Source organism: Phycodurus eques, chromosome 2 (genome assembly GCF_024500275.1).
Source record: "Phycodurus eques isolate BA_2022a chromosome 2, UOR_Pequ_1.1, whole genome shotgun sequence".
Lineage (NCBI taxonomy): Eukaryota > Metazoa > Chordata > Actinopteri > Syngnathiformes > Syngnathidae > Phycodurus > Phycodurus eques.
The window spans coordinates 16,849,267-16,873,867 of NC_084526.1; the positions used below are offsets into that span (position 1 = coordinate 16,849,267).

The 24,601-nt window shown below is 41.4% G+C and overlaps 1 protein-coding gene across 8 annotated transcripts in view; it reads left to right on the forward strand.

Annotated features, from left to right (window-relative positions):
* Nucleotides 1–24,601, forward strand: part of celf6 (CUGBP Elav-like family member 6) — a 235,643-nt gene that overhangs the window by 202,743 nt on the left and 8,299 nt on the right. For 4 of the 8 annotated variants that reach the window (XM_061668788.1, XM_061668829.1, XM_061668847.1 and 1 more), the window contains exons 8-12: nt 1,960–2,109; nt 5,577–5,639; nt 6,910–6,990; nt 9,783–9,926; nt 18,232–20,646. In XM_061668788.1, the coding sequence (XP_061524772.1) occupies nt 1,960–2,109; nt 5,577–5,639; nt 6,910–6,990; nt 9,783–9,926; nt 18,232–18,359 (566 nt within the window). In that variant the 3' untranslated portion in view covers nt 18,360–20,646. Of the gene's footprint in view, nt 1–1,959; nt 2,110–5,576; nt 5,640–6,909; nt 6,991–9,782; nt 9,927–18,231; nt 20,647–24,601 lie in introns of those variants that run through there. The other 4 variants (XM_061668811.1, XR_009767677.1, XM_061668797.1 and 1 more) reach the window with 4 other exon arrangements.

The following is a 24,601-nucleotide window of genomic DNA, read 5'->3' on the forward strand; positions in this document are numbered from 1 at the left end:
CATTATCTCTCACTGCCTTGGTGTCACTCGCTGTCCATGTGTGTTTTTATTTTCCCTGGGAACGCCGCCAATCCTGATGACTTTGGATTCTGAGTCCTTGGTTTAGCAAATATAAGAGCGACAATTCCCACTCGATAATCCCAGACCTCGGTCTGAACTACCTTCTCAGCTGTTGTGGTGAATGACTTTTTTGACGGCTCGACACTAAGTAGGCAGGCGGCCTGAAAGGCAGGGTCATTGCAAATACATTAAATAAAGTGCCTTGATGCTGTACAGAGCATTTGTAATCCACAAGGCCTACACATGCCAGGTATTGCCTTTCAAACATAATCCCAGATATTTAAAATGCCCTTCGCCTTGGATTTAAAAATAATAAAAATCCGTCAGCACAAAAGGGCACTGGCAAGGTCACACAAGGCAGCCTACTACATCCAAAATATGTTCTATAATCTCCTTTGTGCGACTCATATTTGGGTCATTGGATGCTTATCATCTTCAAATATGCTCCAACATGCTTCCATTTACAATTTGTTTGAATTTGAAACGATGCTAATCCTAGTTTTCTGTATTATCATAATTTTTTGATGGGATTAATTTCGAGAAAAATGATGACGTTGAAGCGGATTGATTCAAAAGCGAAGTGACGCATTGGCTAATTGTAAATTAACTACACATAAAATCAGTCTAAAGCCTGTGCAATCTGATTAAATAAGTGTCCTCAAGAGATTTTGGTAGGATTTCCTACAGAAAGTCATGCTTCACAATTAGCAGAGAAATAGCATTGTTGTCGATGGATGATGAGTCCATTTAATGACATGTTTTATGACTTTTTAACATAAATTTCTCAATGTCCTGCTACATACTTCTCTTACAATTACAACACTATAGCTACATAATCAAATACAACCGTGGCGTGTTTCCATTTGGTGCCAGAACTGCCCTTCAAAACAAGTACAAGTCACAGACCACACTTCCCACCTTCAAGCATTAATTTGCGTGTGCTCTTCAGATCGAAATTCGCCAAACCGTGGTAGTGCCATGTCCATAGTTACTGTTACAACTTCACACATTCAGATAATTAGATCCATGGCAATGTCAGCGTCAGAGTCGCTGTGTGTTGTGAAATGCTTTGTCTCTGGTGTTAAAGTTCATACTCTGGTCAATGACTTCTTGTTATCCGCCTCCGTGTATCTCCCCGTCATCCCGCATTGGTACCATACACACATAGGAAAAAAAGCCCCCAAAAATATAGATGGGCAGTGTGACAGGGGATTTATTTATGTATTTATTTTATAGATGGCAGTCTCAATGGTCAAGACAAGAACCATTGTTACTTTGTTGTGGTCTGACAACATTGGATAATGTTTTGAGGAGATGATTGAAAATAAAAGTAGATTTTCGCTGCCACAATGTGATTGATTCATGCAGGTCAATATTCGCTGGCTCCATGGTTTATTCGAAAAATATTTAATATGACCTTAATGCAGGCCGTATTAAATGTTTGTGCTTGTGCTTTGGCTTGTCTGCACTGTACTTGTTACTTTCGACACTAGGTAGCGCTGCTCTAACAAGGCAGCCACAATCATTCCTGCGAACTTGCATTTTTTGACAAACCCACAAAAAAAGCAACCCCGAGCCAATTCTTACATCTTATTGTTAGTTTACAGTTAAATTATTTTGGTAACAGCGGTTTTCTTTAAAATTATGTTAAAATATACCATTTTCATTGCGACAAAATACAATTTTAAGCGGGTCAAATATTATACAGTGGCTAATGCTTTTCTTGAATTGCCCTGCTACAACAAAGTTTTATTTTGAATTGAATTGCGAGCCCACTGTTATAAGTGCCTTCCTTCTTTTTTTGTGAAAATTACACACATTTCCTAGCTCTGTTTTGAGTCTGCAGCCTACAAATTACCCAATTTTCCATTTATTTACTAAACATATTTATATTTGCAGGCACCAGCACACCCCCAGGTATCACTGCAACTGCCGTCCCCAGCATAGCCACCCCTATTGGGGTCAACGGATTTAGTGCTCTCGCGGCCCAAACCAACGGGCAGCCCACGTCCGAGCCCATTTACACCAACGGCATTCACCCTTACCCAGGTGAGTTGATTGTTTTGTGGTAAGCATTTGTTGTTGACAAGCGTCACCTGATGAACAACATCTCACATGGCACAATGAACGGTGTCACATGTTACAATTTAAAATTTGACAGGAGGTCTTTTTTCCAGTTTACCCTCCCATGACACGTATTATTTCTGATTTTAGGCCTTTTAAGCTCTGGGGCAAGTCGGCTGCGTCTTTGGCAGATTTTTGAGCGGCCGACCGCCACATGATGATGAATCAATCATTTCACCCTTCAATCCATTCTGGTTAATTTGACCTGCGTCAGCCTGTCTTGAGCTCCTTGATATGCTGTTTGGGAATGATTCCTAGAGAAGTGACAGGACTCACGCTCCCTTGCTTGTGTATTACGCAAAGAAAGAGGCAGTTGTAATGAACTACAAAGTGGTTTGTTTGGCAGGTTGTTAATATTTGATGCAAACATCTGGGTCGAACAGGCAATTTTGAAGAACTGAGGGGGTTGACAACCCAAATATCTGCCATCTCTCTGTGTGATCTTGCCCCCCCTCTCGACAGTACGTTTTTGCCAGATTCCCTCAAAGCGCTACAGTTCACTTCAGCTCGTCCCGGATAACGGTCGGCAACTGACTTGCATGAAGGTTTGTAGGGGATGTAGAAATAACTGCCTCAGCTACATATACAGTTAAATAGTGTGACATTATAGCAATGTGATGAAAGAGTGTAACGAGTCAATAAATTACAATAAAGGGTGACATTATCCCTTCTACACTGGTTGTTCTGTAAAAACTGAAACGTTTCACGGACAGATGAAATTGCCGGGATGATATCCAGTGACCTGACCTTTTAAAACTGCAAAATTAAGTAATATGCATTCTAGGCTAGCAGTTGATGCACTGATTGCTCGTTCAACACCACTGTCCATGGTCTTAGCTGAAATTATCTTTTAAAAACTTGTTGTAGGCTTATACAATATGTAGTGTACATTTAAATTGGACTTACATATAAAATAATGCATCTTCACTGTATTCTACCAGTGTTTTTATTGTGACGTACTCATCGGCAGCATGGTGGCCTACTGGAGCATTCTTATAGCACCTGACTTGGGAGCATTTCTGTGTGGTGTTTCCACATTGTCGCCATGCGTGTATACCCTTTTTATATGACAAAAAAAAGTTCGATGTACAACCCCAATTCCAATGAAGTTGGGACGTTGTGTTAAACATAAATAAAAACAGAATACAATGATTTGCAAATCATGTTCGACTTATATTTAATTGAATACACTACAAAGACAAGATATTTAATGTTCAAACTGATAAACTTTATTGTTTTTAGCAAATAATCATTAACTTAGAATTTTATGACTGCAACACGTTCCAAAAAAGCTGGGACAGGGTCATGTTTACCACTGTGTTAGATCACCTTTTTTTTTAACAACATTCAATAAATGTTTGGGAGCTGGGCACACTAATTGTTGAAGCTTTGTAGGTGAAATTCTTTCACTCTTTTACTCCAAAGCCACGCTGTTGTAACACGGGCAGAATGTGGTTTGGCATTGTCTTGCTGAAATAAGCAGGGGCGTCCATGAAAAAGACGTTGCTTGGATGGCAGCATATGTTTCTCCAAAACCTGTATGTACCTTTCAGCATTAATGGTGCCTTCACAGATGTGTAAGTTACCCATGCCATTGGCACTAACACAGCCCCATACCATCACAGATGCTGGCTTTTGAACTTTGCGTTCATAACTGTCCGGATGGTTCTTTTCCTCTTTGGCCCGAAGGACACGACGTCCACAATTTCCAACAATTTGAAATGTGGACTCGTCGGACCACAAAACACTTTTCCACTTTGCATCAGTCCATCTACGATGAGCTCAGGCCCAGAGAATCCGGCAGTGTTTCTGGGTGTTGTTGATAAATGGCTTTTGCTTTGCATTGTAGAGTTTCAAGTTGCACTTACGGATGTTGCGCCGAACTGTATTAACTGACATTGGTTTTCTGAAGTGTTCCTGAGCCCATGTGGTGATATCCTTTACACATTGATGTCGTTTTTTGATGCAGTCCCGCCTGAGGGATCGAAGGTCACGGGCATTCAATGGTCGTTTTTGGCCTTGCCGCTTACATGCAGTGATTTCTCCAGATTCTCTGAACCTTTTGATGATATTATGGACCGTAGATGATGAAATCCCTAAATTCCTTATAATTGTACATTGAGGAACATTGTCCTTAAACTATTCGACTATTTTCTCATGCACTTGTTCACAAAGAGGTGAACCTCGCCCCATCTTTGCTTGTGAATGACTGAGCAATTCAGGGAAGCTCATTTTATACCCAATCATGGGACCCACCTGTTCCCAATTAGCCTGTTCACCTGTGGAATGTTCCAAACAGGTGTTTGATAAGCATTCCTTAAATTTCGAAGTCTTTTTTGCCACCTGTCCCAACTTTTTTGGAACATGTTGCAGCTATAAAATTCTAAGTTAATGATTGTTTGCTAAAAACAATAAAGTTTATCAGTTAGAACATAAAATATCTTGTCTTTGTAGTGTATTCAATTAAATATAGGTTGAACATGATTTGCAAATCATTGTATTCTGTTTTTATTTATGTTTAACACAATGTCCCAACTTCATTGTAATTGGGGTTGTACTCCAAAAGTATATACTGTATCTAGCAATGATATCTGCTCGCAGAAGCAGAGCAGCACTGTTTGTTTACTTATGTACTAGATGTGTGGCGAGAGCTTTTGGCAGTTACACTTACTGTCCCTTACCTAATATGTTCCGTGTGAGAACCTGGTACGCCTCTGTACCATCCATCCATCCATTCATCATCATCCATGAACTGGTTGCCAGCCAATCGCAGCACATCTGTACCACAAACTCAAAATACTAATACCTGTGTCGTTAGATCCCTAGTTCTTGGTTCATCGTGGATTTGTGTAAAGAGCCCTTTTGTGTGTATAGTGTCTTACAGTCTAGCCTTACACCGAGTGACAACAGTGTACTAAAAGGTAATACATCTTAATTATACATGTTTTTGGTCTACGAGTAACAGAAAACCAAAGGTAGCACAGGGAGACCCCTCCGGAATCAAGATTTGGAACGAGAACCTTCTTACTGTTTCGGCAAGAAGCACTCATCCAGTCTGGCTCATTATCCTTGAATAAGAATCCCAAAGGGCATTGAATCTTGATTTTCAGTTCTAATGGGATTAATCACAACAACCAATTCCATAACTCAAGCAAATTTGAGTGAGTAATGGATTATATCCCTAGTTTATATTTCTGCCATTTTGGTCCAATTACAGTGCAATTTGTAAAGTGGATACGAATCGCATACCGTACCACACTATACTGTACTGCTGATTAGAAAGAGACACTCCTGTCATGTCATGTCTTTGTCTCAGAGCCTCTCTTGACCACTCTCCACCCTCTCTTTGTTTTCTGCCTTCCCCCTGTTCCTCCCCACTACCTCTCTTGCAGCACAGAGTCCGACGGTGACCGACCCTCTCCAGCAGGCTTACGCCGGCGTCCAACACTACGCAGGTGCTCTGTCTGTCTTGCATCCTCTCGCTAAAGTCGCTCGATCGCTCCACATGCACCTCCCCCTTCCTTCCCCTCTCTCTCTCTCTCTCTCTCTCTCTCTCTCTCTCTCTCTCTCTCTCTTTCTCTCTCTCGCTCTCTGTTTATCACACTGGTAGACACTCTGACAAGTGAAGATAGCAGGCAAAACCGGCTAATTTTCACCAGGATTAGGCTGCTTTACATTAGGATTGCGAAAGGATTTTGAGTTGACTTGATAGTACACCCACACACACAAAAAATCTCTTAATTCCAAAAATACACAAAAGAGCTGAGGATCTGAACTTGTCATAGTCTACACGAAAGATGACATAGGCTTCTCATTGCTGCCTGACATCGACTCTCATTAACAAGATGTAAGACTTCATGCTCGGGTGAGCCGCTGCTTATTGACTTTTTCTATGACGCTTTAGAGTACAGTGGCACCTCCAAGTGAGACCACAATCCATTCAGTGACATTGGTCAAACTTTGATTTGATCTGCTTTCAAAATTTCCCACAGCGAGCAATTATATTTGGAATAATTTGTTTCAGAGTCACAACTGTCACCATCATAAAAACTGTACAGACAACCTTTTAAGTAACAATTTAAATCACATGAGTTTGTAGGAGCACAAGTCAACCATGACAAACAGCGAAAAAATGCAATTTCCGCCGCCCAAATGTTCATGATTGCCTATATTGATAGTTTAAGCCATAAATAAATGACAAACTACTATAATAATTTAAAACTCATTTTATTACATTACTGTATCACTTCAACAATACGTTCTCCATTTTAAGTACATTCCCATTATCTAGAGTCTCGGGGCATCTTCGGGCATTACAGAAAGAGCAAAAAAAACATGTGAAAAGGTGAGCTTATAGAAAATCGCAAATAGGTGGTTCACTGTACCTTTTTTGCTAACTTAAAGTCAACCTCTAGTAAATATTCTTCTTTTCTCACAACAATCGCCCTTTCAGAATAAAAATGCCCCAAAAAGCAACACAAAATAAAACACACTTAATCAGTTGATGCCGGCTGTAATTACAGTAGGTCTTGTGAGGTACAGATGAGGTTTTGCATTATGTGGAAATCCAATAAATGTTGGAGGTCTGAGGCATATTTTTCATCTAAATTGTGTACAACTTTTGGGGTGTTTAACTTGAAGGTACCATTGTATTTGTTTCATCAAAAATGAAAACGGAGACGCGATTATTCCCACCCTTCTTGCTTTCTCCCCCTTTTGCAACAGCAGCCTACCCTGCCGCCTATGCGCCAATCAGCCAAGCATTTCCACAGCAACCGACCATCATTCCCCAGCAACAGCGGGAAGGTAAGAGAGGGCGAATGCACACACCCAAGATAAAAGGTGTTAATTGCTGTGTTCCATTCAAATGTTGATGCGCTGCTTTGAATTAGCGACGGGAACAGGAAAGAGAAGGGGGTAGGGTGATGGTAAGAAAATACAAAGCCATCTTGGAGGAACGAGAAAAAAAATAAACTGAGAAAAAGTTCCGCATTTAAAGAACATTAGTGGCGAGACGAAAGTTACTCTGTCATTATTCAAAAAGTGCACTAATTCACACTTGGACTGCTTAATCAGTCCATTACAATGTATTTAAGTGGTTATAAATATTCATCAGATTAATTATCTGCATGCATAATCATTTAGCGCCATTACTAGAAGTGTTCACACGCACACGCAATCACACGCATGTACACACACGCACACGAGCCTTGGCATCAAATGTAATAAAGCAAAGAATGTACGCTGATGTTAAATTACGCTTTTTGACATCATTCCTCCATCTCAATTATTCATCTGCATGATTGTATGTAGGAGACAGCTTAGAACGGCATGAATATTCTCTATAGGAGGTGTGAAGTGAAAAGTGCTTCCAAAGTCGCCCTGCAGAGAAAGTTTGTTTATCACAGTGGGAGTGCACGTGAAGGTCCCTGTCCGGAATTAAATCGGGTGCTGCAGCTGCAACCAGTTGAATCACTCTAAACTAGTTTGCTGTCTAAAGGCTTCTTTATACTCGCGCGGACGGCGACCGCGCTGAAGTCACTGCGGCTGTCCCACGCGTAGTTTGCCTTTATACTCGAGCGCAACCCACCCGCGCTGTTTTGAAAGTGTGCTGCAGTTCTCCTCCAAGTCGGGGGTGTCGCTCCGGCTGGTATTGGCTCGGACACCACAGGGTGGAGTCTCCGCCTTATTTATCTATTTTTTTTGCCATTTCCGTTAGCCGTTTTTACTTTCCTTTCAGTAACAAGGAACAAAGCAACAACAATGGCGACCACGAAAGAACAAATGGACCTAGATGACCAGATGATACGTTTAATTATGCTGCAAAATCGATCGAGAAGGCGGACAGTAGATGGTTTGTAGTACCAATGGGCACGCTGGTACGTCATCACAGCATGTGACTAAACCGGACCAATCACGAGAGATGATCTCCGCGGCGTTCGACGCGCAGCAACTATTTTTGTTGGGTACTCGGCAAGCTACGCAGAGATGCTGCGCGCGGCAATTCGTCGGTCAGGTGATGCAATGCGGGCGTTGTCGGACACGCGACCGCGGGAGTATAAAGAGGCCTTAAAGAATGGGATGACATCAGCTATGAGAAATTAAGATACAGTACATCCACACAGGTATCCACTATCGCAAAAATCCTCAGCATACCCACTAGGGTCGTGGGTATGCTAGAGCCTATCCCGGAAAACTGCGGGCAGGAGGCGGGGTACACACCCTGAACTGGTTGCCAGCCAATCGCAGGGCACATATAAACAAACAACCATTAGCACTCACATTGACACTTACGGGCAATTTAGAGCTTTCAATTAACCTACCGTGCATGTTGTTGGAATGTGGGAGGAAACTGGAGTACCCGGAGAAAACCCATGCAGGCACGGGGAGAACATGCAAACTCCACACAGGCAGGGCCGCATTTGAACCTGGGTCCTCAGAACTGTGAGGCAGATTTGCTAACCAGTCAGGCACCGTGTCGCAGGGCAGAACTATTCGACTTAATTCGACAGAGGCATGGAAAGAGGACTTCAGAATGATTCATCCATTTTCTACAGCATTTGTCCTCATTAGGGTTACAGGTGAACTTGAGCCTAAACCAGTCGACTGGGAGGGCCACAGGGTACAGCACTGAACTTGTCACCAGCCAATTGGTTGTTTGTCCATACATATTGTATGGACAAACAACCATTTACACCTCACAATCAATCTCACCTATGGACAATTTAGCGTCTTCAATGAACCTAACCTGCATGGTTTTGGAATGAAGGAGGAAGTACCTGGAGAAAACACTTCCAAGCACAGGGGAGAGCATGCAAACTACAAGCAGAAAGACCAGAGTCGGAGATTCGAACCACTGCGACAGAACTGCGAGGCAGACCTCCTAACCACTGGGCCCACCCACCCTGTTGCCTTCAGAACATTCATAAAGATTTTAGATTGGTATTTTACTATCTGAGACATTAAGAATGTTTTTTTTTAAATTATTTGTTATCTTTACACACACATACACACACACACGCATGCACACAATATCACCATTGCTGGTTGTAGTTAAGTAGTGCATTGAAATTATCTAAATTTATCTCATCAATTTATCTCACTACACTAATCTACATGCATTTCTCACAACCTTAATATAAATCTCATGGAAACATAACGGGAGTTTTCACACTTTTAGAAAATAAATGCTGTTTACGCCAGGAGGGTGGGTTGGTGGTTAGCACGTCTGCCTGACAGTTCTCAGGTTCAGGGTTTAAATCTCTGTGTGGACTTTGCATGTTCTCCTGTGCTAGCGTGGGTTTTCTCTGAGTAGTCGAGCTCCCTCATTCTAAAAACATCCATGTTTGGTTCATTGAAGACTTGTCACTAGTGCGAATGTGAGTTTGTGTGTATGTGCCCTGCGATTGGCTGACGAGCATTCCAGGTTATCCCTTGCCTCTCGTCCAAAGTCAGCTTTGGAAAGGCTCTGGCTAACGTGTGACCCAAATGAGGATAAGCACGATAGAAAATGGGTGGATATACTGTTTACTTCTTGTCTGAGAGTGTTCTGTTGATGTCAGACATCTCTCCTTTGCTGTGTCTCCTCCCCTCACCAGGGCCAGAGGGTTGCAACCTGTTTATTTATCACCTGCCCCAGGAATTCGGTGATGCCGAGCTCATGCAAATGTTCCTCCCTTTTGGCAACGTCATCTCAGCGAAAGTCTTTGTGGACAGAGCGACCAATCAGAGCAAATGTTTCGGTGAGTTCAAAATCAACAGCGAAGGGGGCGGGGAAAACTACTTTAAACCACCCAGCTGTGTTTTGAAATCATCTCATGCTTCTTGTTGCTTTCCGGCAATTAGGGTTTGCCTTTTTTTAATGCCCACTGTCTATCCTAATCAAGCTGCAATTAACATTTTGAAGGTGGTGTTTCAAGTCACCGAGCGGGGGGAGCATCCCTTTATCAAACGACCCTATCAGAGAAAAAAGTGGTGGGGGTTGGTAACAGTAGCTTTGGGGAGGGAGTGTAAGATCAACACTTAAAGTAACAATAAGGAATAATGTCTTATAAATGCTGTTGTAAAGGGTAATTAAATTTTAACAACCCATGCTGAGGCAGTATTCACGCATTTGTAAACAATCTTATTGAGGAAAGTTCGATTTAGGATATTGAAAAGACTATTGATTAGATACTAATGAATTATATGGTATATTTCTAAAGACATATATATATATATATATATATATATATATATATATAGAGAGAGAGAGAGAGAGAGAGAGAGAGAGAGAGAGAGAGAGAGAGAGAGAGAGAGAGAACGCTGACCAGTACCCTCTCAGGATTGAGGTGTGAGGTTTCTTAATGTACATCAGCAAAGCCGAGCTTGTTCCCGTTACACAGGTACCAGTTTCAAATGAGCCACATGACTACTTATGAACGGCTCATGCAGTTTAAGTACTAGTAACTGTTGCTGCTAATTTTGTAAGCTCTGTTGTCGAGTGAATGAAGACGCATTCCCGATGAACTTGTGGTTGTGTCAGCGCAAAACTGGCTGCAAAAAGTGAAAGTGACTGGCGAACAACAATGATGAAAAGAACGCGGACGGACCTCTCATATGTTCAGAGGCAATGATGTCTAGAGAAATGCTTTTCAGATTCTTATGGGGTTAGTTTTCATTAAGGTTATCTACGTTACGTTAGTGTTTATTCAAGGTTTTGATAATGATGAAAATGTTCCTCGTGGTTATTACAAAGCAAATCAGACTGCAAAAAGTGATTTTGGCGTTGAAAATCCCTCATTTATAGGATTTTTTGGAAGCAATGGAAAACTACCGTATATGGACGTGATTCACTATTATTATTCCTGTTTTATGTGAAGTTTGAAGTAAATCTGACAATGCGATAGCTCTCAGTGTGTCTCGGAAAATGAGATGGCTCCAGTGTACGCTGCCTTTGTTTGTTTTTTAAAGATAGCTCGTTTAGTTAACTGTTGTAATTGCGGACTTTCATGGATGATTGCAATTACAGCTAGTGCTGGCGATCATATGCAAAATAACTTTGGATATTTGCTATTTTTGGTGTTTTAGGCAACGTGTTTTGGTGAAAATATCAATGACTGTCTCAAGCAGCAGTCGCGACCGCATCCCCATTAGCTTGTGTTGTAGCAGTTTGCTAATCACATATAATCCACATATCAATATTACAAATAAAAGATTCGTACAGCACAAAGTCCATCTATAGTGTAATCACACATGATTCATTGATACAGTATTTACTCCAAATACATGCTACAGAGTCGAACATGTAAACATTAACACAAAAGACACCAATTCATAATTTGATAATATGTGAAATCAATTACTGCTAAAACAAAAAATCTATTTTAATCCTCAAGCAACACCTCTCAGATGAAGAGTATCAAATGGATCTGATTGAATCAAATAGCAAGCATGTCAAACTTGCTGCCCGGTGGCCACATCAGGCCAGCCTCATAATTTTACATGGCCGGCGTAAGCAAATCATTTGCGTCAACTTCCATGATTCTTGCTAAAATCTCAAAATTTTTTTTGTCAGCAATTCTCCTCCATCCATCCATTTTCTTTGCCGCTTCTCCTCACTAGGGTCGCGGTCGTGCTGGAGCCTATCCCAGCTGTCATCGGGCAGGAGGCAGGGTACACCCTGAACTGGTTGCCAGCCAATCGCAGGGCACACAGAAACAAATAACCATTCGCACTCACAGTCACACCTACAGGGAATTTAGAGTCTCCAATTAATGCATGTTTTTGGGATGTGGGAGGAAACCGGAGTGCCCGGAGAAAACCCACGCAGGCACGGGGAGAACATGCAAACTCCACACAGGCGGGGCCGGGGATTGAACCCGGGTCCTCAGAACTGTGAGGCTGACGCTCTAACCAGTTGGCCACCGTGCCGCCAGCAATTCTCCTTTTAAAATAAATTGGATAATAGTTGAACTTTTTTTTTTTTACTGGCATCTGATTTCAAAACTAGTTACCCATCAATTTGTTGTGGTATATTTAATAATATTAGGCAATCATACATTTATATGTGTTTACATTTGGGATGTTCTATACCACTTTCTTAGACCAATACCAGTATGAGTATTCACTCTTGAGAACGCACCGATACCGAGTACCGAATACCAATACCATATGATGATTTGCCAGTGTGTCAAACCACAGTGTATTTGCAACGACCGGTACTGGCGAGGTGGACTTAGTTGATGTCAGAATTCTTTTGCCTTAAGTATCGGTAGGTGGTATCGGGTTTAAATCAGGCACGGTCGCTGGTATTGGTGCTCGCCCATCCATAGTTTCTCTCAATGAAATAGTATTCAAAAAATGATCAATGAATTGAATGTTGAATGCTAATACAGTAGGTGATATTTGGTAACAGCAGAAGTATTCCTCTTATTAGAAGCCAGTGTAAATTGTGGTAAAATTCTGGTATTTTCGGCATAGCTTCACTTTTCTAATACAATCAGCGTGACACATACCCCTCTTCCAGGCCAATTCTACCCCAAAAAACCCCACCGCTAATTAACCTAGCAGCACCCCAACATTCGCCTCCACCCACCACCCCACTCCCCTCTTGCCTCCCAACAGCAACCAGTTCATCAGGGTGGAGGCGGTGCAGGTGGACTCCACAAGCTGAAAGAGATAATAATAGACTGGGGCGGACCTTGCTGTTGATTCAGTTGGACAGCAGCACCCAAGAGAGAGCTCAAGAAAGACTCCCGGCATTGGCTTTCTTTCAGCATCTCTTCAACACGCTTGTCTATGAGGCGCTCAACAGCTCCCAACACCTAACCCCCACGTCCATCTCAGGACGGAGCCCCTTCCTCACTGTCCGTCACTCCGCAGGAGACGCTGTATGCTGGGAGAAGGCAACCCTATCAGTCTCAGCCAGTTATTAAAATAATGTCTTACAAGCCCAATTCCAATGAAGTCGGGACATTTTCAGGAGTCTGGACATCAAGACAGAACTACTGTATATATGCCATAAGGTAAAGCCATGAGTCAATACTTCGCCCGTTATATGCCGAAGGCTCTGGTCAAACCTAATAACTCACTACTGTATACAGCAGAGCTTTACTGCCAGATGACTGGAACTCCTGCGGGATCTGGTTAGGATCACAATTCTTTTGGAGTTTGAAAGACTGCAAAAGCACGCATCAATCACCATTGTCTTTCATTTAATGCTGACAGCTAAATGACTACACTCATAATGGTTGCATATTCAGTTCTACTGACTTCCTTGATGAATGGCAAGACATCCGTTGAACTAAGGCATAGTACAACCCCAATTCCAATGAAGTTGGGATGTTGTGTTAAACAAAAATAAAAACAGAATGCAATTATTTGCAAATCATGTTCAACCTATATTTAATTGAACACACTACAAAGACAAGATATTTAATGTTCAAACTGATAAACTTGATTGTTTTTAGCAAATAATCATTAACTTAGAATTTTATGGCTGCAACACATTCCAAAAAAAGCTGGGACAGGTGGCAAAAAAGCTCATCAAACACCTGTTTGGAACCTCTCACAGGTGAACAGTCCAATTGGGAACAGGTGGGTGCCATGATTGGGTATCAAAGGAGCTTCCCTGAATTGCTCAGTCATTCACAAGCAAATATGGGGCGAGATTCACCTCTTTGTGAGCAAGTGCATGAGAAAATAGTCGAACAGTTTAAGGACAATGTTCCTGAATGTACAATTGCAAGGAATGGATTTCATAATCTACGGTCCATAATATCATCAAAGGTTGAGCGAATCTGGAGAAATCACTGCATGTAAACGGCAAGGCCGAAAAACAACATTGAATGCCCGTGACCTTCGATCCCTTATGCGGCACTGCATCAAAAAACGACATCAATGTGTAAAGGATATCACCACATGGGCTCAGGAACACTTCAGAAAACCAATGTCGGAAAATACAGTTTGGCGCTACATCCGTAAGTGCAACTTGAAACTCTACTACGCAAAGCAAAAGCCATTTATCAACAACACCCAGAAATGCCGCTGGCTTCTCTGGGCCCGAGCTCATCTAAGATGGACTGATGCAAAGCGGAAAAGTGTTCTATGGTCCGACGAGTCCACATTTCAAATTGTGGACTGGAAATTGTGGATGTCGTGTCCTCCGGGCCAAAGAGGAAAATAACCATGGACGCAAAGTTCAAAAGCCAGCATTTGTGATGGTATGGGCTGTGTTAGTGCCAATGGCATGGGTAACTTACACATCAGTGAAGGCACCGTTAATGCTGAAAGGTACATATAAGTTTTGGAGAAACATATGCTGCCATCCAAGCAACATCTTTTTCATGGACGCCCCTGCTTATTTCAGCAAGACAATGCCAAACCACATTCTGCACGTGTTACAACAGTGTGGCTTCGTAGTAAAAGAGTGCGGGTACTAGACTGGCCTACCTGCAGTCCAGACCTATCTCCCATTGAAAATGTGTGGCACATTATGAAGCGTAAAATACGACAACGGAGACCCCAGACTTTTGAACAGCTGAAGCTGTACATCAAGCAAGAATGGGAAAGATTTCCACCTACAAAGCTTCAACAATTAGTGTCCTCAGTTCCCAAAAGTTGATTGAATGTTGTTAAAAGAAAAGGTGATGTAACACAGTGGTAAACATGACCCTGTCCCAGCTTTTTTGGAACGTGTTGCGGCCATAAAATTGTAAGTTAATGATTATTTGCTAAAAACAACAACGTTTATCAGTTTGAACATGAAATATCTTGTCTTTGTAGTGTATTCAATTAAATAGAGGTTGAACATGATTTACAAATCATTGTAGTCTGTTTTTATTTATGTTTAACACAACGTCCCAACTTCATTGGAATTGGGGTTGTAAAAAAAAAACAGCACATTACTTCATTCTTTGTGAAGGTTTCCTCTTTGTAAAATTGCTACAGGCTGGAGACTAAGCTATTAATAAAGTACGCTATTTCTGCTTAAAATGTTAAAGTGGTTAAAGGGCAAATTGTTCCTACGAGTGGCTATTATGCTCACCGGTACACCCACATGACAACAAATAGTAAAGAGAGCTGGAAAGGTTTAAGAACACTGCAGAGAATGAATTTTCTAAGTATGCCTCTTCATGTCTGAAAGCAGGTGCAATCTTCCCCCCCCCCCCAAAAAAAACACCTTTATCTGAAGGTCTTTTTCCTAGAAAATTATCGTCTCAATTATTGATTTAGTAATTTACTGTCTCCACCGCCCACAGTCTTCGGAGGTCCATAGACAAGCTTGAAAAAAACAAAAAAAAACAATACTAAACTACTTTGTAAAATGATTTTCAAATCCCTTCTAAAATGGCTTTTTTCCCCAGGTTTTTTTTAATACTGTATATCACAATTGGTTCCGACTAGAGATTCGGGGCATTTGAGTAACTCTCCATCAATTATGGTGAAATAAATTAAAAATTAAAATTAATGCAAGGGGAGAATACACCATTTCTCTAAATGTCTTGAACGTCTGTTTCCATGCCAGAATGATTGGGCAAAATGATCCTGCCCAGAAGACTTGCACCTTACCAAAAGCTCTAAAATCAAAATAAAGCATCATTGCAAAGCAATAATTATATCTGGACATAAGTATTGATTAATTGATTGAAGAATCATGAGGAATTTAGTATCGATGAATTAATTATTGATTAATCTCGCCTTGAAGCAATTGAGGCAAACTGGAGTGCACCGTTTGATTCACCGTCAACTCGTTTGCCGTCTCAAGAAGTACGTTAGCTATGGGATGTTGAACTACATTCACACAGACATCCTCTATAACAACATTATCTGTCTCAAAACAACACTGGCATCAAAACAGGAGGGGAGAACATTCAGAGACTAAACCCTACTGAAAAAAAAAAGCTTTGAGATCATTCAATTTCCTTAGTCATGGAAATTAAGTCAAGTATACATTCACACATCCTACAGTATGATATCAATTCTATGAAGTTAACCATGCAGGATCCTGATATGCTGAGTCCTTTCAGAGATCCCTTCCCAAACAAACCGCCAACATGCACCAAATCAGCTCTTAAAAGTGTCTTGTGAAAAAAGCCAATTAATTGATGTCCAAAAATCCTCCAGTAGCCTGAGACATTCCGCCGTCCTCTAACAACACTTTCCTTTATTCCTCCCCAATTTCCTATCACCGCTTTTTGGCAAGAGGATGTAAATGTGAGGTATGGCGATTCATTAAATGTGGTTGCTAGGATCAGAAGTGTGTGCGTGTGTTTGTGCGCGTGCGTGTGTGTGTGTGTGTGGGGGGGGGGGGGGGGATTTGGGGGGGGGGTAGCGAAATGAGGGATCTGGAGGGGGGATCACTGCCAACTGACAGGCCCTTGCCTGCGCCGTTTGTTTAAAAGGTTTGTAAAAGCAACAGCCTTATCTCAGCCGCACTGACAAAAACCTGCCCTCTACCCCCAAATTAAATTGGACCGGTAACAGTGCGATGAAATCAGCTGGCAGCTGGAAAATCCGCGCCGTCAATCACATCCGTGTCTGATAAGAGCGGGCACGGAGTCCCAGTGTGGAAACCTCTGCTCTCATTGCACTGTGACTCCCAGGTGATAACTCAGTGCTGCAGGCGTCTACATCCTGTAGCCCCCCACCAACCCTCATGGGTCAGATCTCATCCCAAGCTGGTGCCATTTATTCGCCTGCAAGCTTTGTCACGTACGTTCAACATTTACACGACAATAATGGCATTTCAGACAACACTGTAAAAATGATCCACATTTGCACAAACCTAAGAAAATGACGAATGACTCTGTAACGTGCATGCCACACCAGTAGTTGTCGATAATATTTATGTTGTAAAGACATATAGTATGTGCCAACTAGTCCTCTTCTTTTGAATACAGGGGGTCCTCGGTTTACAACAGTGTTCTGTTCCTACTGTATGAGGGAAATGTAACCTAAAAGTGGACATACGTGTAAGTCTGAACGTGCTGTCGCCGATCACTTACCTACCCTAATGCAAAAGTAAAATCATAATATTACAGTAAATATTTGTGTGAAAAATACTTAGTATGGCAGAAACTGAGCATGCCGCATGACGATGTATTCTTACACCACTGTACAAACAAGTGAACTGCGTATCATTCATTGCTTAACAGCATAAGATTTCACAGATGCCGCCAAAGCCCTGGCTAACAGAAAAGCTGCATTTGGTGTCTACTTGTCAAGGAAGTATGTGGAAGTGATACATCTCAACTGTTCTACGATCAGAAGCTAAGCTTCACCCGGGTTGTTAGCAAACGTTATAGAGTCTTCACCGCAGGTGTATGTTTTTGCGCCGCTGAGTGGCAAATTAAGTGTTGTCTCGCTGGTATTTATTAGTGATGCTTCGTACGGTTCTTAGAGTCGGCTTTTTGGAGTGAACAGTGGGAGCCAGTTTGTTGTTTTTGTGTCCCTTTGCTGTTAAAGAGAACCGGCTCACCAAAAAGAGACAAAATTCCCATCATTAGTATGTATGACGTCATTTTTGGAATGTGGGAGGAAGCCAGAGCACCCGGCAAAGTGCTAACAACTGGGCTATCACTGCACAATACAATCAAACACTGTGCAAATCCACTCAGAATGCCCATCCTTACTATGAACCATTTTGTGGTGAACTGAAATTAGTGAACACTTAGTGAGAATGTGGTTTTAATTATCAAATGCTTCCTGCAAATCTATTTTCTATTTAATCTTTTCACACCTTTGTATGTGTTTCTTGTGTTCACTGCTGTGACTCCACTGAGTTTCTAAAAGCACCTTGTCTGTTTGATTGTATTATCTGCCTTATTAGCCTTTGTGCTATTTTATGTAATCATTTCTTAATTCCCAGATTTTCAATTAATGTGCTAAAAAGACAAGACAAAGCGCTATTGTCATCTCATTGTTGCGAGTTAAAAGGGGCCTCCTTTCAAACGCTGTCTCATCTCGTCTTCCTGCTGTCACCCCTCTCCATCCCTGCCGATATGCCTTTTTCTTCCACTCTCCCATTCCCTTTTGTCCCTCCGCCCCTCTGTGTTCTCATCTCAGGCTTTGTGAGTTTTGATAACCCGTCTAGCGCCCAAGCTGCCATCCAGGCCATGAACGGCTTCCAAATAGGCATGAAGAGGCTGAAGGTGCAGCTTAAGCGGCCAAAGGATGCCAACCGACCTTACTGACTGGTCTGCAGTCCTGATCGAGGTATGGTGACATCCACAAATTTCCCTCTTAGGTGTCATGTCAACCACGTTTGACAATAACAAATATAAGATGTGAATTAAAGAAATAAATAAAAAAATTAAAAAAATACAGCTTTGTCCCCGTGAGAGAGTAAATATGATGTGAAATTTGCCCGCTCAAAAGAATCATCTTATCTGTGGGATTCAGAATAACATTAGCATCTACGGGATGCACCAGTGCGAAATTGATGACACCATCAATACCCAACTGTGCATAATTACCTGACGACTGGAGACGGCATTCGCAATTGATGCGAGCTGTCAAATGGACAAATCCACAAAAGCCAACAGCCTTCCGAGATCATGTCAGGAGGTGGAAAGACAGCTTACAGCAACTTTGGTCGTAGTACTCTGGAACCAGTGTGATTTCATATTAGAATGATGAAGTGACACGATTACAGCTCACACATTTCAAACGGAAAGGCAATGTAGTACCCCAACTGAATTCATTATTATCCACTTTCACAATCTATGACATTTTGTAGGATTTCAAGATTTGGCAAATATTTTAGTTCTCTCCAGTTTCAGGTTTGTTCAGATAATTGCATATGGTAGCATTTTAGGTTAGAGATATCCAATTCAATGATAAATAATTCACCCATTATGAGGCATGGGGTCCAAAAGAGGAGGTATAAATAAGGAATGTATTGGTTTGGCTCAAATTCCAAAACACCCAATCAGAGCATAAATGCTATGTTATAAAGTAACACACTAATAATAACATAAAACCGGCCCTATTCCAAACTGTTTTTCTCAAATATTTTCTCAGGTGGATTTCAAACACTTTTTTGTAAATACAAAATATTAAATATTCAGTTCATTTTTGACACTTGAAACGTCTTTACTAACCAAACCAGCAGCACCCTAAGCGAAGCTACTGTACGTCCAAAATGGTACAATATGTCTAAGTCCTAACAGACACTTGGTTCAAAATGTTTTTAACTTACCTCTAATAGACACATAGTCCAAAATTTTGCACAATTGGCCGAATAGACACCCGGTCCAAAATGTCTGTGTTTGTTGTCAGTTTTTTATTTTTTATTTTCCATCCATTTCAGCCTTCAACTAACTTTATCAAACTTTTGCAGCAACAGCTGGGTTTCCAGCCTTCCACACCAGGTCCATAATAATGAAAAAAAATATATATAATAAAACTTCAATGTTGTTTCCCTTTTGTAAAAAAAAAAAAAAAAAAAAAACAACACTAACAAAAACTTTCATGTTGATAAATCCCGAGGCCCATTGTATCCTCACTGATACTTAATTTTGGTTGGTGAAATTTTAATTTAAAAAAAAATAAATAAAAATAAAAAAAGCTCAAGCGCTGTTCTCTTCTACCAGGAAGAAGCTACTCATAAATTGTGTTTCTGTGCTGGAAAGATAAACTTCATGCAAACAAAAAAACAAAACAAAAAATAATAAAAAAAAAAAAAAGAAAAAATGTGGACCCCTCTCTGTTTGGCCGACCTCATCGCAAACAATGCAAGGCAAATCCAATTACTGTAGACAGGAGGGTTTTTGAAATATGCATTTCTGCCTTCAGGGTTATCTTTGTGCATATACAAAAAAAGGGGAAAAAACATCAATTCATCCTTTTCAGACCACGAGTTGTCTGAGAATCTGTCCTCTCCACCACAAAGAGAAACAACAAATGACTTTCTACGGTGGTGTGCTGATAAATTGTCATTTCTGTTTAACATGTCAATTCTGTTGTTTCTTCTTTTTCGTTTACCTAATCATTATAGTGCGTAGCATTAATAACAAGATAAGTGGGTGCTTTGTGCCATAAGGACCATCCCATTATGTATGTGTGTGTGTCTCCTTCTTTTCCACCAACCTGGCAACCCAAATGGCCAGTCACAGTGCGAGATGGCCTTTCTTCGCTGTAGCCACGCCCGTCACGGGGGCCAGCCAAGTTGGCGCAGCTGTAAGTCGGAGCCATGGTGTCATTTGACTTCTGATGACATCATGAGGTGGGACTGTGACTGCATTGCATGACGTGAGCGTTGATTAAACACCATATTCTGTCCACCGGCAGCTTGTGGAGTGCAGTGCAACGGACTTTCTTGGCTGGTATCTGTTACTGTAGCTGCTGTGCTAAACTGGGTCATTGGACTATCTCTGGAAGTGGCCTTTATTAACCCTTTGTGCTGCTGTCTAGTGTGCCCTTGTAATGCTTTGACTTTATCATGTGTGGTTCATGTTTACGATGAAACCTCCAAAGTTAAGTACAATGTGTGCCATAATGCCTGTTGACTTCCAAGCACTCCCCCCCCCCCCCCCCCCCCCCACACACACAGGAAATAATTAAAAGTGAATGAAATTGTCACAGGCTCATAAAACCATTATTAACTGTAAGACAATATATTAAGTATAATATTTGAACAGTCTTGACTTTCTCACAATAGACATAAAATATACTGAATGTATTCATTCCGGCTACAATAAAATCTGTATTAACTGTTTAACTGTACAGGCAATGTTTCAAGTAACACATTAACTTCCCTGAGAGATGTTAACCTTGATATTATAAAACTAAACTAAAGTAAAACTGCTCACTATTTGAAGAAACCTAACTGACAGACAATACTGTCATCTAGTGGTATTTTATGATATTGCTGGAGGTAAAAGCTATTGTGATATGATGCCACCATATTTTTGACGACCCTATAGTATCATGATACAGAAGTCAATCAGTGTCAATGGTCCTTTTTTATATATCATGTCCATGTAAAAAGAAATGCACATGCAACCAAATAAATACATCAAATATTGGAATATAAAAATAATTCTACCATGAAAATGTACATTAGTTTGATGAAAAGTGGAAGCAGCATTTCATTTCTTGGGTGAGAAAAAAATTGGAGGTTGAAGTACGTTATATACAGCACGTAATGTTGATGTTGTACATGGGGCAGAATATAGAGTCACAATATTTAAAAAATAAAGAACAATCTATATAGTGGTAAAATTAATTGCCATTTAATTCTTTGTTTTAGTCATAAAATACAAAGCAGCCAGATCACAGGTGTCAATTGACACCACAATCTCTGGTACTTAAATAAAGAAAAAGCCAAAGAAAAAGAAAAACACACATGATTAAATCTTTAGATGCTTGCAGAGTTGAAGTCTTTTAAGATCTAGACAGCATACAGCTGTACTGTGTGACTTTTGGGGTGTTTGACGTTGGAGGTTCCACCTTATTATTGATGTTTCACTACATCGATATTTCCTCACGTTCAGTGTTTACTCATGTTTTTATAAAACCCCAATTCCAATGAAGTTGGGACGTTGTGTTAAACATAAATAACAACAATACAATGATTTGCAAATCATGTTCGACCTGTATTTAATTGAATGCACTACAAAGACAAGATATTTAAGGTTCCATCTGATAAACTTTATTTTTTTTAGCAAATAATCATTAACTTAGAATTGTATGGCTGAAAGATGTTCCAAAAAAGCTGGGACAGGATCATGTTTACCACTGTGTTACATCACCTTTTCTTTGAACAACATTCAATAAATGTTTGGGAACTGAGGACACTAATTGTTGAAGCTTTGTAGGTGAAATTCTTTCCCATTCTTGCTTGATGTACAGCTTCAGCTGTTCAACAGTCCGGGGTCTCTGTTGTCGTATTTTACGCTTCATAATGCGTCACACATTTTCAATGGGGGACAGGTCTGGAGTGCAGGCAGGCCAGTCTAGTACCCGCACTCTTTTACTACGAAGCCACGCTGTTGTAACACGTGCAGAATGTGGTTTGGCATTGTCTTGCTGAAATAAGCAGGGGCGTCCATGAAAAAGACGTTGCTTGGATGGCAGCATATGTTTCTCCAAAACCTGTATGTACCTTTCAGCATTAATGGTGCCTTCACAGATATGTAAGTTACCCATGCCATTGGCACTAACACAGCCCCATACCATCACAGATGCTGGCTTTTGAACTTTGCGTCCCTAACTGTCCGGATGGTTCTTTTCCTCTTTGGCCCGAAGGACACGACGTCCACAATTTCCAACAATTTGAAATGTGGACTCGTCGGACCACAGAACACTTTTCCACTTTGCATCAGTCCATCTACGATGAGCTCAGGCCCAGAGAATCAATCCGGCAGCGTTTCTGGGTGTTGTTGATAAATGGCCTTTGCTTTGCATAGTAGAGTTTCAAGTTGCACTTACGGATGTTGCGCCGAACTGTATTAACTGACATTGGTTTTCTGAAGTGTTCCTGAGCCCATGTGGTGATATCCTTTACACATTGATGTCGGTTTTTGATGCAGTCCCGCCTGAGGGATTGAAGGTCACGGGCATTCAATGGTCGTTTTCGGCCTTGCCGCTTATATGCAGTGATTTCTCCAGATTCTCTGAACCTTTTGATGATATTATGGACCGTAGATTATGAAATCGCTAAATTCCTTACAATTGTACGTTGAGGAACATCGTCCTTAAACTGTTCGACTATTTTCTCATGCACTTGTTCACAAAGAGGTGAACCTCGCCCCATCTTTGCTTGTGAATGACTGAGCAATTCAGGGAAGCTCATTTTATACCCAATCATGGCACACACCTGTTCCCAATTAGCCTGTTCACCTGTGGGATGTTCCAAACAGGTGTTTGATAAGCATTCCTTAACTTTCGCAGTCTTTTTTGTTACCCATGCCATTGGCACTAACACAGCCCCATACCATCACAGATGCTGGCTTTTGAACTTTCCGTCTATAACAGTCACATTTTTTGCCACCTGTCCCAGCTTTTTTGGAATGTGTTGCAGCCATAAAATTCTAAGTTAATGATTATTTGCTAAAAACAAAGTTTATCAGTTTGAACATGAAATATCTTGTCTTTGTAGTGTCTGTCCATCCATCCATCCATCCATCCATTTTCTGAGCCGCTTATCCTCACTAGGGTCGTGGGCGTGCTGCAGCCTATCCCAGCTGTCATTGGGCAGGAGGCGGGGTACACCCTGAAGTGGTTGCCAGCCAATCGCAGGGCACATACAAACAGACAACCATTCGCACTCACAGTCACACCTACGGGCAATTTAGAGTCTCCAATTTATGCATGTTTTTGGGATGTGGGAGGAAACCGGAGTGCCCTGAGAAAGCCCACGCAGGCACGGGGAGAACATGCAAACTCCACACAGTCGGGGCCGGGGATTGAACCCGGGTCTTCAGAACTGTGAGGCTGACGCTCTAACCAATCGTCCACCGTGCCGTGCCGCCTCTTTGTCATGTATTCAATTAAATATAGGTTGAACATGATTTGCAAATCATTGTATTCTGTTTTTATTTATGTTTAACACAAGGTCCCAACTTCATCCGAATTGGGGTTGTATGAAAGTCTGCAAAAAGGACCTTTTTCCTCACACAATCAACAGCTGTTTTGCAGAGAGATGGGTCGAGATGACCCCGCCGTATTTGCGCGGCCAATTAAATCTCGCAGAGAGTGCCTGCAAATGTTGACACTCCACTTCTCTGCAGATTTCCATCTGTGCAGGCTTCATTTGTGCAAGATTGTTTTGTTTGCTCAACACCAGAATCGCTTCTCATTTTTTATTTTTTTCATGAGGAAGCAAACCGTTCACACTGTGGCAACAGAGCAGCTAGAGGTACTGCCTAGGGACATTAGTCCCAAAATATCACCATTGTGCAGACTTACAGAACGCATCCTGTTGGTAACTGGAGAGGGGGTGAGTTGTTTATGTGCTGGCATCCAGTTATCTGTGAAAAAGGTCCTTTCTTTGCAAGTTTCCAGTCTGGCCAGGTCAAACCTTGATAAGGCTAAGTCAATTTCAGTGAGTGTGTTCTCTCAAAGGCAGGTGACTCACCCTTTCCTTTTGTCTAGCCAGATGCACCCACGGGACTGTGTGCTGCAAGGGGTTGGGAGGGACACCGCCGGCGCCTTTGTGGCCTTGAGTACGCCTCTTAACGTTCTAGGAGCCTTTTACGGAGGCGTCTACAAAAGGTGGCAGAAGGATCTGCCGTATTGTGCAAAAAAGAAATGAATTGGAACCTCTAAAGTCAAACACAATCCACTCCTGATGTTGTTCCAACTTCGGCTTGTTCGTGGTTTGAAACAATAATTCCAATAGGAAATGATGTGACTAGAAATACAATACATTTCACTGTCAAACTCTTGGCTTTGTAAAACCCTTCTTAACAATACAGGCATGTACAGTATG